Source organism: Stegodyphus dumicola, chromosome 2 (assembly GCF_044657685.1).
Source record: "Stegodyphus dumicola isolate Sdum_Otavi_A_Nest chromosome 2, ASM4465768v1".
Lineage (NCBI taxonomy): Eukaryota > Metazoa > Arthropoda > Arachnida > Araneae > Eresidae > Stegodyphus > Stegodyphus dumicola.
Genome location: NC_140769.1, coordinates 173,929,932 through 173,943,687, shown reverse-complemented (window position 1 = coordinate 173,943,687; position 13,756 = coordinate 173,929,932). Strand labels below are relative to the sequence as shown.

Sequence of the window (13,756 nt, the reverse complement as noted above, 5' to 3'; positions counted from 1 at the left end):
AGAGAACAAAAATACGCCATTAGGAAATTTTAAATTGCTAGCGTAGCTTTTAAGCAAAAGCCTATCCATTTCGAGGACCATTACGTATAGATACGTGTTCATCAGGAGGGGAAAAAAAATCTGCCGGTTCAGATTTTGTTACTACAGATTAAAATCTTTTCTATTACAAATCTTTTTCTTATTTATGCTGGATTCGGAATGATATTACTTCTAGAAAGATCTAAGAAAAATGAATAATCTCTTAAGAAATTTGTGGAAAATGGGAAAAAAAAAAGAAGAGTATATTGATGCATACGTATAATATCAATTAAATTTTATGCCTGCATATGCTATAATCCGGTTTCAGTGCGTGCCTATATTTTAGACTTTAGTATATATTCTTCCAATAAAAATGTAAATATTCTGTCTGTATTATTTAATAGAGAAATGACAATGATAACGTCCGTTTCAGTGTTTGTAACTCTATCAAATGAGACATGTTCATTCTAGAACTAATAAAAAAAAAATGAATTGCGAAATAGCATATTCAACTGTGCTTGTGTTGCCACTTATCTCAATGTCTAACAGAAAATTCCAGGAATTTTATCATACTGAGAAGAGCAGAATTACCTTTGAAATGTTAAAATGCCACCACGATCCCGAAGTCGAATAACTCAGGACAGAACCTTCATCCTTCATGCCTCAAAGATATACACTAATTTTCTGCAATACGAAACTAGGCCTAACGATGTGGCAGAAATAATGTCCATCAAATGAAAATACAGCATTATATCTTCTACTGCCCACTGACAGACTAAATTCATACACTCAAAATATATAAATATCTGAAGCAGCACTCATGTTACATCTATCAGGTGTTGCTGAGAAGGGGTCAGACATACACTTGCTTACCTACGTTAGACATCAGGTGTCCCTGCCTTCTGTCACCAGTTTCGTGTTTGCGGTTAAGATTCTCCTAACTACGATAATATCCAGTGTGGCAGTTTAATTGACTCAGCTGATAGCATGTGGCGTACCCCCAATTTTAACAATAGCTCATCGAGTGAAATTAGTTTAATTAAGGAAAGATATTAATTTGAGAGTGGTTGTGAATGAAGGTAATTCTTAATATTGAAGTATGGGTATTTCCCGTTACTACTCTTACTGAAGCAAATGTTAAAAAAAAATCTATAAATCACGACTGCCGGTCTCTTGTTTCACGTGGACTCCTCCAATGTGGTGTGTTTAGTCACTTTTGTTTCTTCACGTAATATTTGTCTCCAGAACAGATAAGCGTTTGATAAACTGACACTTTGACCAGGAAAATATAAGATAATTAAGTGCAACAGATTATAGTAACAGTTTTTATTGATCAAATATACAATTCTTTTGATCATTTTGAAGAACCTCAAGGGAGTACTTTTACATCTAATGAAGCAATTTTTTTTCTTTTAATTTCATTGCTTGCAACATATATTACTAGTGCTAGTACTGGGAAAGTCACAAGCATTGAGTAAAAAAAAAGGTCTAATGACGGTTCTTTGATTTTTGATATAGTAATTTGAACATCTAAAACACTAGAACCTGAAAAAAAAGGAATAAAATACATAATTAGATACAATAAGCCCAAAACGACATAAATATTTGGAAACTCTTACAAAATCAATAAAAATTTAAGAAAGTATATTTTTAATGTGAGGTTTAATTCCTTAAAACTTCGGGAATAATATCAATATTCTGATGTCTTGCCTTATTTTGTCACACTGATCATCTCTCTTATAGATCTAGAACTGAGTACCTCTGGCTCCAGATATTGTTAAATATGAATATTTTAAAATTAAGATGCGGTTTTTACTTTTGCAGCAGTTGTATAGTACTTAAATTGCTTCTTTGCACGTTGCTTTCTAGATCCCTTGCTTTTGAAAATAAATAGTAATTCTTTCCAGAGAGTATCGAAAACCTAAATAAGGAGTTTCGGAACTTCTGTTTATATGAAATTAAACCAAAATTTCAGTACAATGTTTTTCCTTCATATCATTTAATTTTAATCAAGACTTAGAAATCGATGCTAACGTCTTAACATGTGTTGATCTTTTTTCTGAGAACTTAATTCTTTGGTTAAAATTGAAACATTTAAGACAAGAAAATTGAAACATAAATTAAAAAATTAAAAATTGAAACATTAAGACGCTTAAAATTGAAACGTTTAAGACAAGGAAAGCCTCCCCTTACGAGAATATTTTTGATAATGATTAATTTCAGTCTCCTGAAATTACTTGTGACCGTACCGATGCATCCGCTGATTGGTACACATATTTCCATTTATCCATGGTAGATCCCATCCATTTTGTAGGATGGGAAGACGAACCATCTTTTATGCTTTAAATGTGAGCCAAATAACAAGAGTTTCAAGATGAGCAGCGTCAACACTATACGATAGAGAAAAAAATTATCTCCAGAGCGCGAGACCTTGTTCCAGCGAAAATATTTCCAAAATATTGGAAATTTAAAGTTCCTCTGTTCCTAAATATTTTGTTATTTTGCTGCTGAATAGAATTTTATGGGTCGTAAGAGCCAAGGACATGATATTTAATAAATAAAGTAAACACAAAAAGGTATAATAGTAAAAGACAAAAAAAGTTTTGTAAACTCAGCTTAGTAACAAAACTGAATATTGATATTATGAACTCAGAAATGATTGAAAAAAAGAGAAAAATATATGCCAATACTTAACGTTGCATCAAAATTTCTAAACGTACACTGCTGTGCTTATTTTAAATTTTTATGATTTTGCTGTTAAATTGCGTATGGCGTAAGTGAGAAGAAAGTGCTGTTCATAATAAAGTTAAAAAGGAAAAAAAAAAAAAAAAAGTGTAGGAGGGATTTTAACAGTAGACTTCGAGCTCAGCGAGAGCGTATAAGAATCTTAACAAAACCTTCTCGGCGACCGTTAAAATCTGAAACCTTCCAGAATTTTTGTTACTTTTTTATTTAGTTTCACATTTTATCCTCATGCAGGAGAAGATGCAATCCTTTGGGTACGAATTAAAGATTTTAAAAAATTTGAATCTTTATAAAATGCACAGCAACTATGTTCTAATAACCATAAAGCATGTGACAAATTAAGCGCGTTTAATAAATATCGTTTTTCTGAGCACGTCATTTTAACTATCTAAAACTACAAAACGGATAAAACTAAAGAAGGTATTAATTTCGTGATAATTAATAGAACTTATGAATACTTTACCTATCCCATTCATTTCATCCATAATATTTACAGAAACCTTCGTGATGCTGAATTTTCCTGGGAAATCTTCAAATTCTTTATCTTGAGCGGAAAAAAATATAAGAACATAGTAAATACAATTTCGAGTTGGATTCTTTTAAGTTAAGGTGCATAATACAATATCACATTTTATCTTTCACCTTGAGTTCATTAACAAATACAATGTGAAACCAAGATTTGTCATTATTTATAACAGAATACTTAGTATTTCAGGACTTTCAGGACCCATTTAAGAAATAAATGGGTTATTATTAATATTAATATATAACTCTTGAAGTTGGGATGATATTTCCTTTGAAATAATGATCAAAACTATTCTTAAAATCAAGTTGTTTAGCAAAAAATTCATACACAAAAATCAATCTCCTTGCCCCTCATTCAACAAGGAGAGAAATTGAATAAGTAAAAAAGAAAAAAAATTGCGAAATTTAGTCCTTCTAACCGTTAAATTCCTTTGAAGTGAGATGCCATCGCTACTGTTAAATAAAGAAAATGTACATTTGTTTCTGCCTACGAGCTGAGTGCATGTGGATGCCATAAAATTTGTAAAATAAAATGATAAAATATAATTCTTTTGTTTGACGAGTTACTATCCAATGTTTAATAATTAACCTGACCATTCTGAGTGGTCCAGTGAAGTAAATCGGCTAAGAAAATAAGAAAAAAAGGGAAAAGTAGATTTTGAAATAAATTTATGTGATAACTTCTTAATATTGAAAAGTGTAGCAAGAATCGCTAAAAATATAAGGCGTTCTCTCTAAAATCAAAACTGAAAAAACTATGTTATCGAAACAACAAAAGAAACCTTTTTCTGTGCCAGATTTAAGTGTTAGTGACTTAGATTCATTTTACTGACTTATTAGGCTGACTACTATTAGCTTGACTACTTACTAGACTGATATTTCAAGAAGAAAGAAAAATACCAAACACTTCGTTCTTCAAAAAGTTGCGAAAATATGCGATACCCCTGACAAATTACACCATTCGCTGTTAGACTATTTTTTTTTTTTTTTTTTAGTCCAAAGAGATTTGAATCCCGAAAGACTATTAGTTTCGTTTTGGCATTTTGCGTCGGACTCATAAATGTCGGTTCACTTTTCAAACTGTTGCCACAAAATGTTAGAGTCCTGCATTATATTTGAAGAAATTAAATAATGAAAAATCTGCATAAATGTATGTATATTTCTCGTATTGTGATAAAACAACGGTACATAGAGTCATCGAATTTTGAATAGCGTAATCCCCCAACGAATATGAGCATGTGGAAGACCAAATTTGAAATTTGAAATTTGTTTTATGATCGATTTCCTATTTTTTAAAACTTTGACGAATTTTTGATTAACAAACTCAAGGATTTCAAAGCGAGCAATGGCAACGTTGTGCAGAAAAAACTTTTTTATCTCCAGCGCGTGAGTCTCTGTATCGGAAATTCTAAAGATATGCTCGTTTTAAAACTATTTTGCGATATTGCTGTTGCACTGGATTTTATGGTTTAAGTGCGAGGAACATGATATTTAATAAAGAAAGGTAACACACAAAATGTTAAAAAACGCTCCTTTGGACGTAATTTAAAATCTAAAACATTTCAGTTTTTTTTTTTTTTTTTTTTTTTTTCAAAAGCTATGGCTACGTAAACTACCATAGGATACTGAACTTCCTTCTGACTTGAATGACAAGTGATCTCGGTGATGCAGTGAGTAACATTAGTGTTCCAAGATTTGTTTTGGATTCATGTAACGAAAATATAGAGATTCATGCTTTTCCTGACGTAAGCCAAAAATTCTATACTCCAGCAGTTTATGTAAAAGTGAAAAATTGAGATCAAATTTCTGTAAATTTGCTAGCCTCCAAAAGTAGAGTTCCCCTTGTGAAAGTTTCCTTGCTTCGGTTAGATTTACTGGGTGCATTGAGTGCCGCGAAATTGCGATCAGAAATCAAAACTGTTTTTGATCGGAAAGGTAAATATCTTTATATATAAGTAAAATATATTTATTTAATGAATTTAAAGTCGTTCTCTACTGCATTGAAGAATCCAGCAGAAGATGGAAATGTTTCGTTTAGCCATGTCGACGAGATTCAAAGGTTTGTGGCAATCTAATGTTCGACTGCGAGCGCAGTTTTTATGTGCGTAAAGTGTCAACAAATATTATTGGATCTGATTTCTTGCATTATTTTGATTTATTACCTGATTTAAGGAACAAAATACTTGTTGATTTAAAAACATATTTAAAAATTAACTGCAGTGTAATTAACACACATTTATATTCTGTTAAAAATATTATTATAAATTCTATTTATGATAAATTACTGTCTAACTATCCTTCACTGTCAAAGCTTCCTGATCTCAATAAGACTGTTAAGCATAATACTATGCATTTCATTGAAACCATTGGTCGTAAATTATGCTCGCCAAAAATCTGTAGCGAAATTAAAATTAATATTTTTGAGTGAGATTCTATTTTGTAGCGATTCTTTGCCTAGCAACTTTGAAGCGACTAATTTTTCTTGTAGATTTTTAATTAAAGATAAAATTTAGTGAAATAAAAACTTAATCGAATTTCCTTTATATAGATTTCAAGGATAAAAACTGTACATATTTTATATTGTGTTTTCTTTTCACTGACTGAAACGTTTCAAGTACAATTTCTTTTTGTATTTATATGACAAATTGTTTGGAATAAGAAAATATAACATTTTTATGAATCATATGATTCATATGAATACATATTTATGAATCATATATGCTTTAGAAACATATGATTTTGAATATCAATCGTAATTAAATTTTAAAATCCGGGTTCGCTTCGTGCATGATTATTTTTTAATTAAAGTATCCAGAAAGAAATTGTTTAAAAAAGAATGAAAGTATTTAGTGCGTCTAGGCATTAAACTATTGGAAAAAGATATCTTGAAAGAAGGCATGTTAAGTTCCATAGTTTAGTTTTAAATCAAACAAAATTATCTTTTTGTTTTAATAATTTTACAAATCTTATTTTTTTTTTTTTATTTGTAAATTAACTGTAGTTTTAGTTTCTCAGTTCACAATAATAAGCAAAGATATACTGTGAAATAGCTAAGTCAATGAGAGGTGTAACAGATTTAAATAATATTAAAATCTTGTAGTTTAAATAATTTAAATAGATGAACATTAAGGTATTTGTGAATGGCAATATTTGAAACCAGACTCGAGTGCCTCGTGCGACTCTCGCACGAAGAATGTAATTTATTTTTAAATGATAGAATATGTTTTCTCTTCTTGTTTGTATGTCGCCATTTTTTTGAATGTAAAATAAAAGTTATTGCTGTGTTCCATCATTGGAGTTGCTTCATATCGCCAAAGAAGTATCACAGAGGTGTGTTATTAGGTTAAATGTAGAATTCAGTTTATCTATGTGCACCACTGTAAACAACAAATATACTAATTGCTTATCTGGATTTCTTTACCTCAACGTTAAACATTTTCTTCCTCTTACACTCCACAGGGAGGGGAAAAAAAGCTTCTCTATCTCTTTTCCCAGCCATAAAAACTCTACTACGATGTTCATTATTGCATCTGCATGTAACAAAAAGAACAAAATGTTGCATGTAAGTTTATAACTTGATGGAGTTACCCATTTTTTATACTTCGATATGTGTTCTTTTTAATATTCACGTAAGGCTTAATTAGCATGTTGGCTATGATTCATACTATATACTTGTATAAAATCGAATCACGTGCTTTTATAAGTGCTGGATTGCTCAAAAAAAACTTTTTTTCGTTTTATTGTTAAAATATGACTAATTTTTATATAAAGTGTAGTGGTGATGGTGCGTGTTAAGAGGACATATAGTCCTTATTCGTTTTGTATATTGTCCGTATTTACTAGTCCTTATTATATTACATATTATAGTAATGCCTTTTAGTAATATTTACGATTCGCATTGATACTGTGACACAATCATTTTGCTTCTTGAAGGCAACTTTTGCAATAAACTTCGAATGTTTCAGTTTCATCATAAAATGAATTGATACGAAAAATATGATTTAAATTTTGTGCTCTAATTTTGCATTCAACTGGACCAAAATTTTTGGGAAATCCTCTTGTTATTGAAAACTAATACATATATAAAAGTATAAAATAGTAGTTTCTCTAAATTGTTTTGAATTTCTTTTAAATGAATGTCAAATGCTTCTAGGATTAATATATTCCTAATTGTAATGGGTAAGAATTGCAATAAAAATTATAGCTCATAGGAAATGTAGAATTATAAAACAATCAGATAATTAGGAATTTTCTCAACTGTATTCAGAATTCTTGCATCTTTTTCTTTAGCATTGAGTCATCTATGATTGTTTCACTAATGACCTAGCTAACTACAGTGTTATCAAATGAGTCTTACAAAAATGCATATTATGATGCTTCAAATCATTAAAACAGTATAGATAATGGCTATCTGGTTACATCTCTGTGTAAGGTCTTTCTGATTTGTATACAAAAATATTTGAGTTATATTTATTTTATTGACAAATGTTTAGAAAGCAGACGTAAAACTCTAATTGAATTAAATGAATGTAGGTCTTTACATTTATGACTGAAATGAATGTAGGTCTTTATACTGAAAATAATGCTAGTTTCATAGCTCCCTACAATTGAATATAATATGAATTTCTTGCATATCTATGAATTTCCAATTTGAAAGACACACAATTTGCATTTTTGATAGTCCAGTATCAATGAACACATAAATTCAGAAATTTTAATGAAGAAGATTTCTACTTTTTCTACAATATTCATTTAATTTATATACAGTTATGTATAGAGTATGAGCTTAATTTCAGGAGAGGAGACTAGAAATGTTAACTTTTTGTTTACTCGTTTACCTGATGTAAAAGAATCTGGAAGTGGCATTCAAAGGTAATTTGAAATTTTTACTTAACTTTAATATCTTCTATAATTTAAACAAAATGAAGTAATGTGGTATGCATTATAGAAGAAGATATGATTTTACTAAATAATTACAATATTATTAAAAAAAAAAGCTGGTGTAAATATCTTATTTTTCTTTCATGTCTTTCTTTTTGATTTTGCTTTTTTTTTTTTTTTTTCCATTAAATTAATAGACAAATTGCGTACTTTTGACCGATCTTACTAAAAAAGGTTTGGTTCCTGGAGTAGTCATATAAATAATTTTAAAAATCATTTAAAATGTGAAAAAGGTTGGATAGGAGGTAGTCAGCTGAGGAGCATTTGATATTTTCGTTTGAAAAGTAAGAAAAATATATATCTTTTCTCATTTTAGATCTTTTTTTTTTTTTTTCCTTTTTTTTTTTTTTTTTTTTTTTTTTTTTTTTTTTTTTTACGCAAACCAACCTCATCTCATACAAAAAAAATAAAGCTTTGAAAACTACAGATCTCAGTTCAATCTCAGTGCAGATTTCAAAAGTTCTTTTGATGCCCTTCAAGTTCCATAACCGACATAAAAATTCTTGTCAAAGGCATCTCTCGTGAATAAAAAATACATTTTTATTTTAATTAAAAAGAATAAATATTTTAGTTAAATAATAGTTTTACTTTTAATAAACATTAAGTTAAATTAAATTTAAATAATTCTCTTGCGCATTGATTTAAGTAATGAAATTTGAATTTAAAAAACATTCTCTATTCGTAAAAAGTACATTTAAAGTTAATTAAATTTTAAATTGTGAAATTTAATTGTAAACAAATGAATGATTAATTATTGCTGCTAACTAATCTGCAATATCGTTTAAATTCTGAATACATGGATGATACGAAACACGAATTGAATAATTGAAGAGTTAGGTTTGGAGGCAACTTCCCTTGATAAGTTTGTCTCCTGCCTGCTCAACAATTATTCACTTATACATTTTAAAATTTTTTTTACGATTAAAACATTTTTTGAAATTGTATATTTATTCATGGATTTTGATACTTTCACGTAATTTATATATGCTCTCAGAATTTAAATGATATTGTAGATTAGTTCGCAGCAATAATTAATCATTTATTTGTTTGCAATTAAATTTCATAATTTAAAATTTAATTAACTTTAAATTTGCTTTTTACGAATAGAGAATGTTTGTTAAAGCTTTATTTTAATTAAATATGTTTACTTTTCGTTTATTTGCATTTTTTCTATTGATTAGTTCTTAAATGTTAATGTTTTTTAAAGAAATCTAAAGTTGATTAAAGAAATCGATATATTAATATATGAATATAATATATGAATCATATGCTGAAAAATTCTTTCCCTATGCTATTTACATAATCAAATGGGTTTTTTTTATACTGAAATAAGTACTGGATACATACTGAAAAGTTTTTTTACATTCATATACTGAAAAAGTATTTCCTTATGCTATTTATATAGTGAAAAATGTTTCCTTATTGTGAAATAAATACTGAATGTATATTGAAATGTGTTTTATATTCTTCCCTAATGCTATTCATATGCTAACTTGTTAGTTTCGAAAGACTCTTTTTAACTTTCCCTCTATATTAATTTCCAAACTTAAGCTGAAACTTCGTTTGCAACATTAAACCACAGTATTTTATAAAAGAAGACTTCCATCATAAGTCATCTATTTTATGAAGCAGTATAGAGATTGTTTGTTGAATTACATAATCACCTTGTATTAATGTTTATTTCTCAGATCAAATTATATCCAAAAGTGCATCCTGAAAAATTCGTTTACAATAGATTGTCTTACTTTCAGATTTTGCAGTGCGTCAGGAAATAATATTTTGAATCTATATTTTAATCAAAAGTTGCCATTCTTAATATTATATTATTTTTATTCAACACACTGCTTTATAATCCACTCTTTTACTATTTTTAAGTAATTATAAAAATTTATAGTTGTTATTGAATAAAGAAAAATATTTATGACACCATTATAAAATTTAGCGTAGATACATGTCAGCCTTGTTCAAAATTTGTAGCTTAAGAATAAACAATAATTTTACTTTCCTTCATTTCGTAAAAAAAGGTGATATCATGTCAAAACTTTGCAAATAATGTACCATCTATTAATGCAGTTATAAAAAATTAATTAAATAATAAATACTTCATTGTATACATTTAAAAAATTAGGAGCTCGAGAAAACTGTAAACATAGCAGAAATTTCCGCCTAAGTTAGAACTAATATTTAATATTGCTTCATAAATATTTTCGAATAAGCTATACATCGAAAATATTTATGATATTATACATAAGCATATTTTTGAGAATGTATTTTTGTAGCAAAAGACCGATATTTATAGTGTTACCCATTGCAGAAAAACATGAAACTCTCTAAAATACCTTTCATATTTATCAAATAAAACTTCCATTTATATATCATTCTATATTTAGCAAATGAAAAACTGCTGTTAAGGATTTTTAACGTTAAATTTACATTACTGTCATATAATAAATTATTTTTAAAATTATGTTATATAATCAGTATTGATCAAAATTGAAATGACTAAAGATTCTCTTACTTCAGTTTTCAAAGTTTCCCCCTTTTAAATATGCAGAAATACGCAATAAAATACCGTATTGTCTCAAAACATAATGGTGTCATATATGAAAAAGTTTTTTCTTTTAAGAATCTTTCAGAAAGACAAAAGGGGCTTACATATAAGATGTGCCCACGTATATAAGTTTGATATATCAAAATAAGTTACAAGAAAAGCCATTAAAAGTCTAATCTTATTAGTATTTGAGATAAAATTAAGTAAATATATCTCCCATTGCTTTACGAGTTAAAAAATACTCTTAAACGTATTCTTTAATATTAAGCTGCCTGATCAGGATGATTTCAGTAAGGAATAGAAATTAAAAATTTCGTCTTATATGCATCCACAATGGTATTAAATTTACTGAATTTTATTAAAATATAGATAGCTTATTGAGCTAAAAATTTATCCACTGTAAACAAATACTCACACAAAGTTGAAGTTAAGTTATTTTCTTAACTTCAACTCACATAAGTTATTTTCTCACACAAACATGAATTAATGAAAAATGAAACGAAATAAAATTTTAATTGATAGGAATTTTTCAAAAATATCGTTATTGTTAATACCAAATCTCCAATAAATTTTAGCTTCGCATACCGTTTCAGTTAATAAATGATATTTAAACGAACAAGGCATCATCATTTGTCGTTCATAATTTCTCTGATGAAATAAAATTTGATTTATACTACCAAAGAGTGTATACCAAAGAGGCTTAAATAAAACACATTATATGGAGTAAAATATCATTCACATATATTCATGAAAGCTAGTATAATTGTAAATATCAACTCTAAGAGCATAAAAGTTCGCCTAATATTTTTCAGAAAATATAATGTAATTACGACTCATGTTAAAGCTGTAGTAATAAAAACATGTATAATTATATCAGACATTAAACATCCTTATTAATTAATGCATAAAAATTTTACACCTGCAGTTGAAAATTGTAGGCTATTCCCCTTAAATAGTCTAAAATAGGCCGATCATTATACTCATTTACAATCTTTTGAATTCTGAGAGATGTATCTCTGTATACTTTTATACTTACTGGTGAATGGTGACCTGCAATGTATTGTTCAATTTTTATAGAATTTAAATTTTGTTCCTTTTTTAAGTAATCAATAAATTTCCAGATTGTTGGATGGCATCCGTTCATAAGTTCGTTGAATCTGCGATGCCATCCTTCAACCGCATTATTTGTCCTTGGAATTTTATCTTTTACAGCATAATAACAGTTCCAAAGAGGGATGTCAAACACTGGTCTGCGACGTTGTCCACGACGAGTAAATCTACCAATCCATGTGCCTTCAAAATAATTTATGATTGGCTGAATGATGTTCATATTATTTACAAAATAAGTAGATGATATTAATTGTTCAAATGCTTCAATGACATCTGAAGTAGGAACGAAAGCCAAAGCTGCAAGTTGAGAGATTTCCAAAACGAAATTCGGATCAGTTTCATATTTACTTTGCAAACCTGCAGACTGAATCTTTCTATACACACACTGACTTAAATGAAAAAAAACATTCTCTCTGAATTATATTCGGAAAGGAATTTTTAAAGGCATTTATGGAAGCCTTTTTAAAATCAGTCATTACAGTTTTGGGCTGCAGATTCGGTTTCAAAGATTTTATTACCGTAAACACTGTATTGTATGCTTCTTCGCGTTTGTTTGGCATTAATACATACACTGAAGGTATCACATTATCATATTTAACACCATGGATTGTATAAATCTGACTGAAAAGCGGTGGTGTTGCTTTAAAAGTTCTATAAGCAAACCAGTTCGGACATTCAGCCATGAAGTCCAGATTTCTGAGGGTCGAAAAATTTTATATTCTGTCTGTCTGCACTCCGCTGTCACACAGCAAAAATTTCTCTTCTTTTAGTGTTTTTGAAAACTATTCTGGGATTACTAATTCTTCAAGACATCTAAGATTATGCAATAGCATTTCTCCGTGTCGAGCATATCTGATAATTTTTTTAATATTTTCCACTGGTGGTATATGCCCCGAAACAGCACAAGGAAGACCAATTGTACCAACTGCTGCTAAAGAATGTGTCGATTCTTGCGTTGTTACCGCACGCTCTTTAATTGAACTCATAATCTCTTTCGCTATAATTTTGCCAGCATTTGGAGGATGCCCGTGAGATGTTTCAAGAATGATATTATCATCTTGAGTGTGAATTCGCCCTTTACACTTACAAGTAAAATACTCTACACATTTCCAAATACTTTTCTCAGCACTAGCACGTTCAAAATTACAGATGTATCCTTTCACCATAAGTTGTTTACGGTTCTTTTGGCTGATGATATAGTGTAACGGCATGTTGGCTTCTCTGACAGAAAATGCAGTTAAGTTTCCGAGTTTCAGGTACAACTAAGACTTGGAGCATGAGACATACATTATTTACCTAATTGTCAAACAACGGTTTTCTCGAGGCAGGAGCCACCTGTTTCCCCTTCAGGCTCAAATGACGTTTTACAGTTTGTTAAGTAAAAATAAGCAGGTGTTCCATTATTGAACACAGTTAGTATATGTTTATTAGTAGTTGAACACCAGGAAAATTTTTGTGAACTGAAAAATGTCAGCTAAGCAATTTACAATTTGATTTATTTTTAGTGTATCTGGAATCATTATTGCTAGTTTAAAACTAATGAGCAGTTTTTGTATATAGTGCTGGAACAGATTAAAAATTTAATAAAAATTAAACTCGAGGTTCCTTTCAGGTAACGAATATTAGCATCTTTACTGAGAAAAGCTAGTAAACAGAGTTTTGAAATCGGAATAAATTATTTAATTATTTTAAAATGGTTCAAACCCAAAGAAAAAGATCTTTAAATCAAATATCAGATAGTAATTGAATCTTAAAATAATTAGACTGAAATTTTATGATAAACAATTAGAAGTAAAATGAAGGTAAAAAAAGAGATGAGTCTAGTTAGAATAAAAATATCTGTGTAGAATTAAAATAAAAAGAGTA

The 13,756-nt window shown here is 28.9% G+C and overlaps 1 protein-coding gene across 1 annotated transcript in view; it reads right to left on the bottom strand.

The window, feature by feature from the left end:
- Window positions 1-1,377: 1,377 nt before the first annotated feature.
- LOC146998655 (uncharacterized) overlaps window positions 1,378-13,756 on the bottom strand; it is a 54,461-nt gene continuing 42,082 nt past the window's right edge. Inside the window, exons 5-6 of the mRNA XM_085810246.1 lie at window positions 3,227-3,307; window positions 1,378-1,563 (exon numbers count right to left, since the gene is read on the bottom strand). Of these exons, the coding sequence (XP_085666372.1) occupies window positions 1,388-1,563; window positions 3,227-3,307 (257 nt within the window). The 3' untranslated portion in view covers window positions 1,378-1,387. The remainder of the gene's footprint in view (window positions 1,564-3,226; window positions 3,308-13,756) is intronic.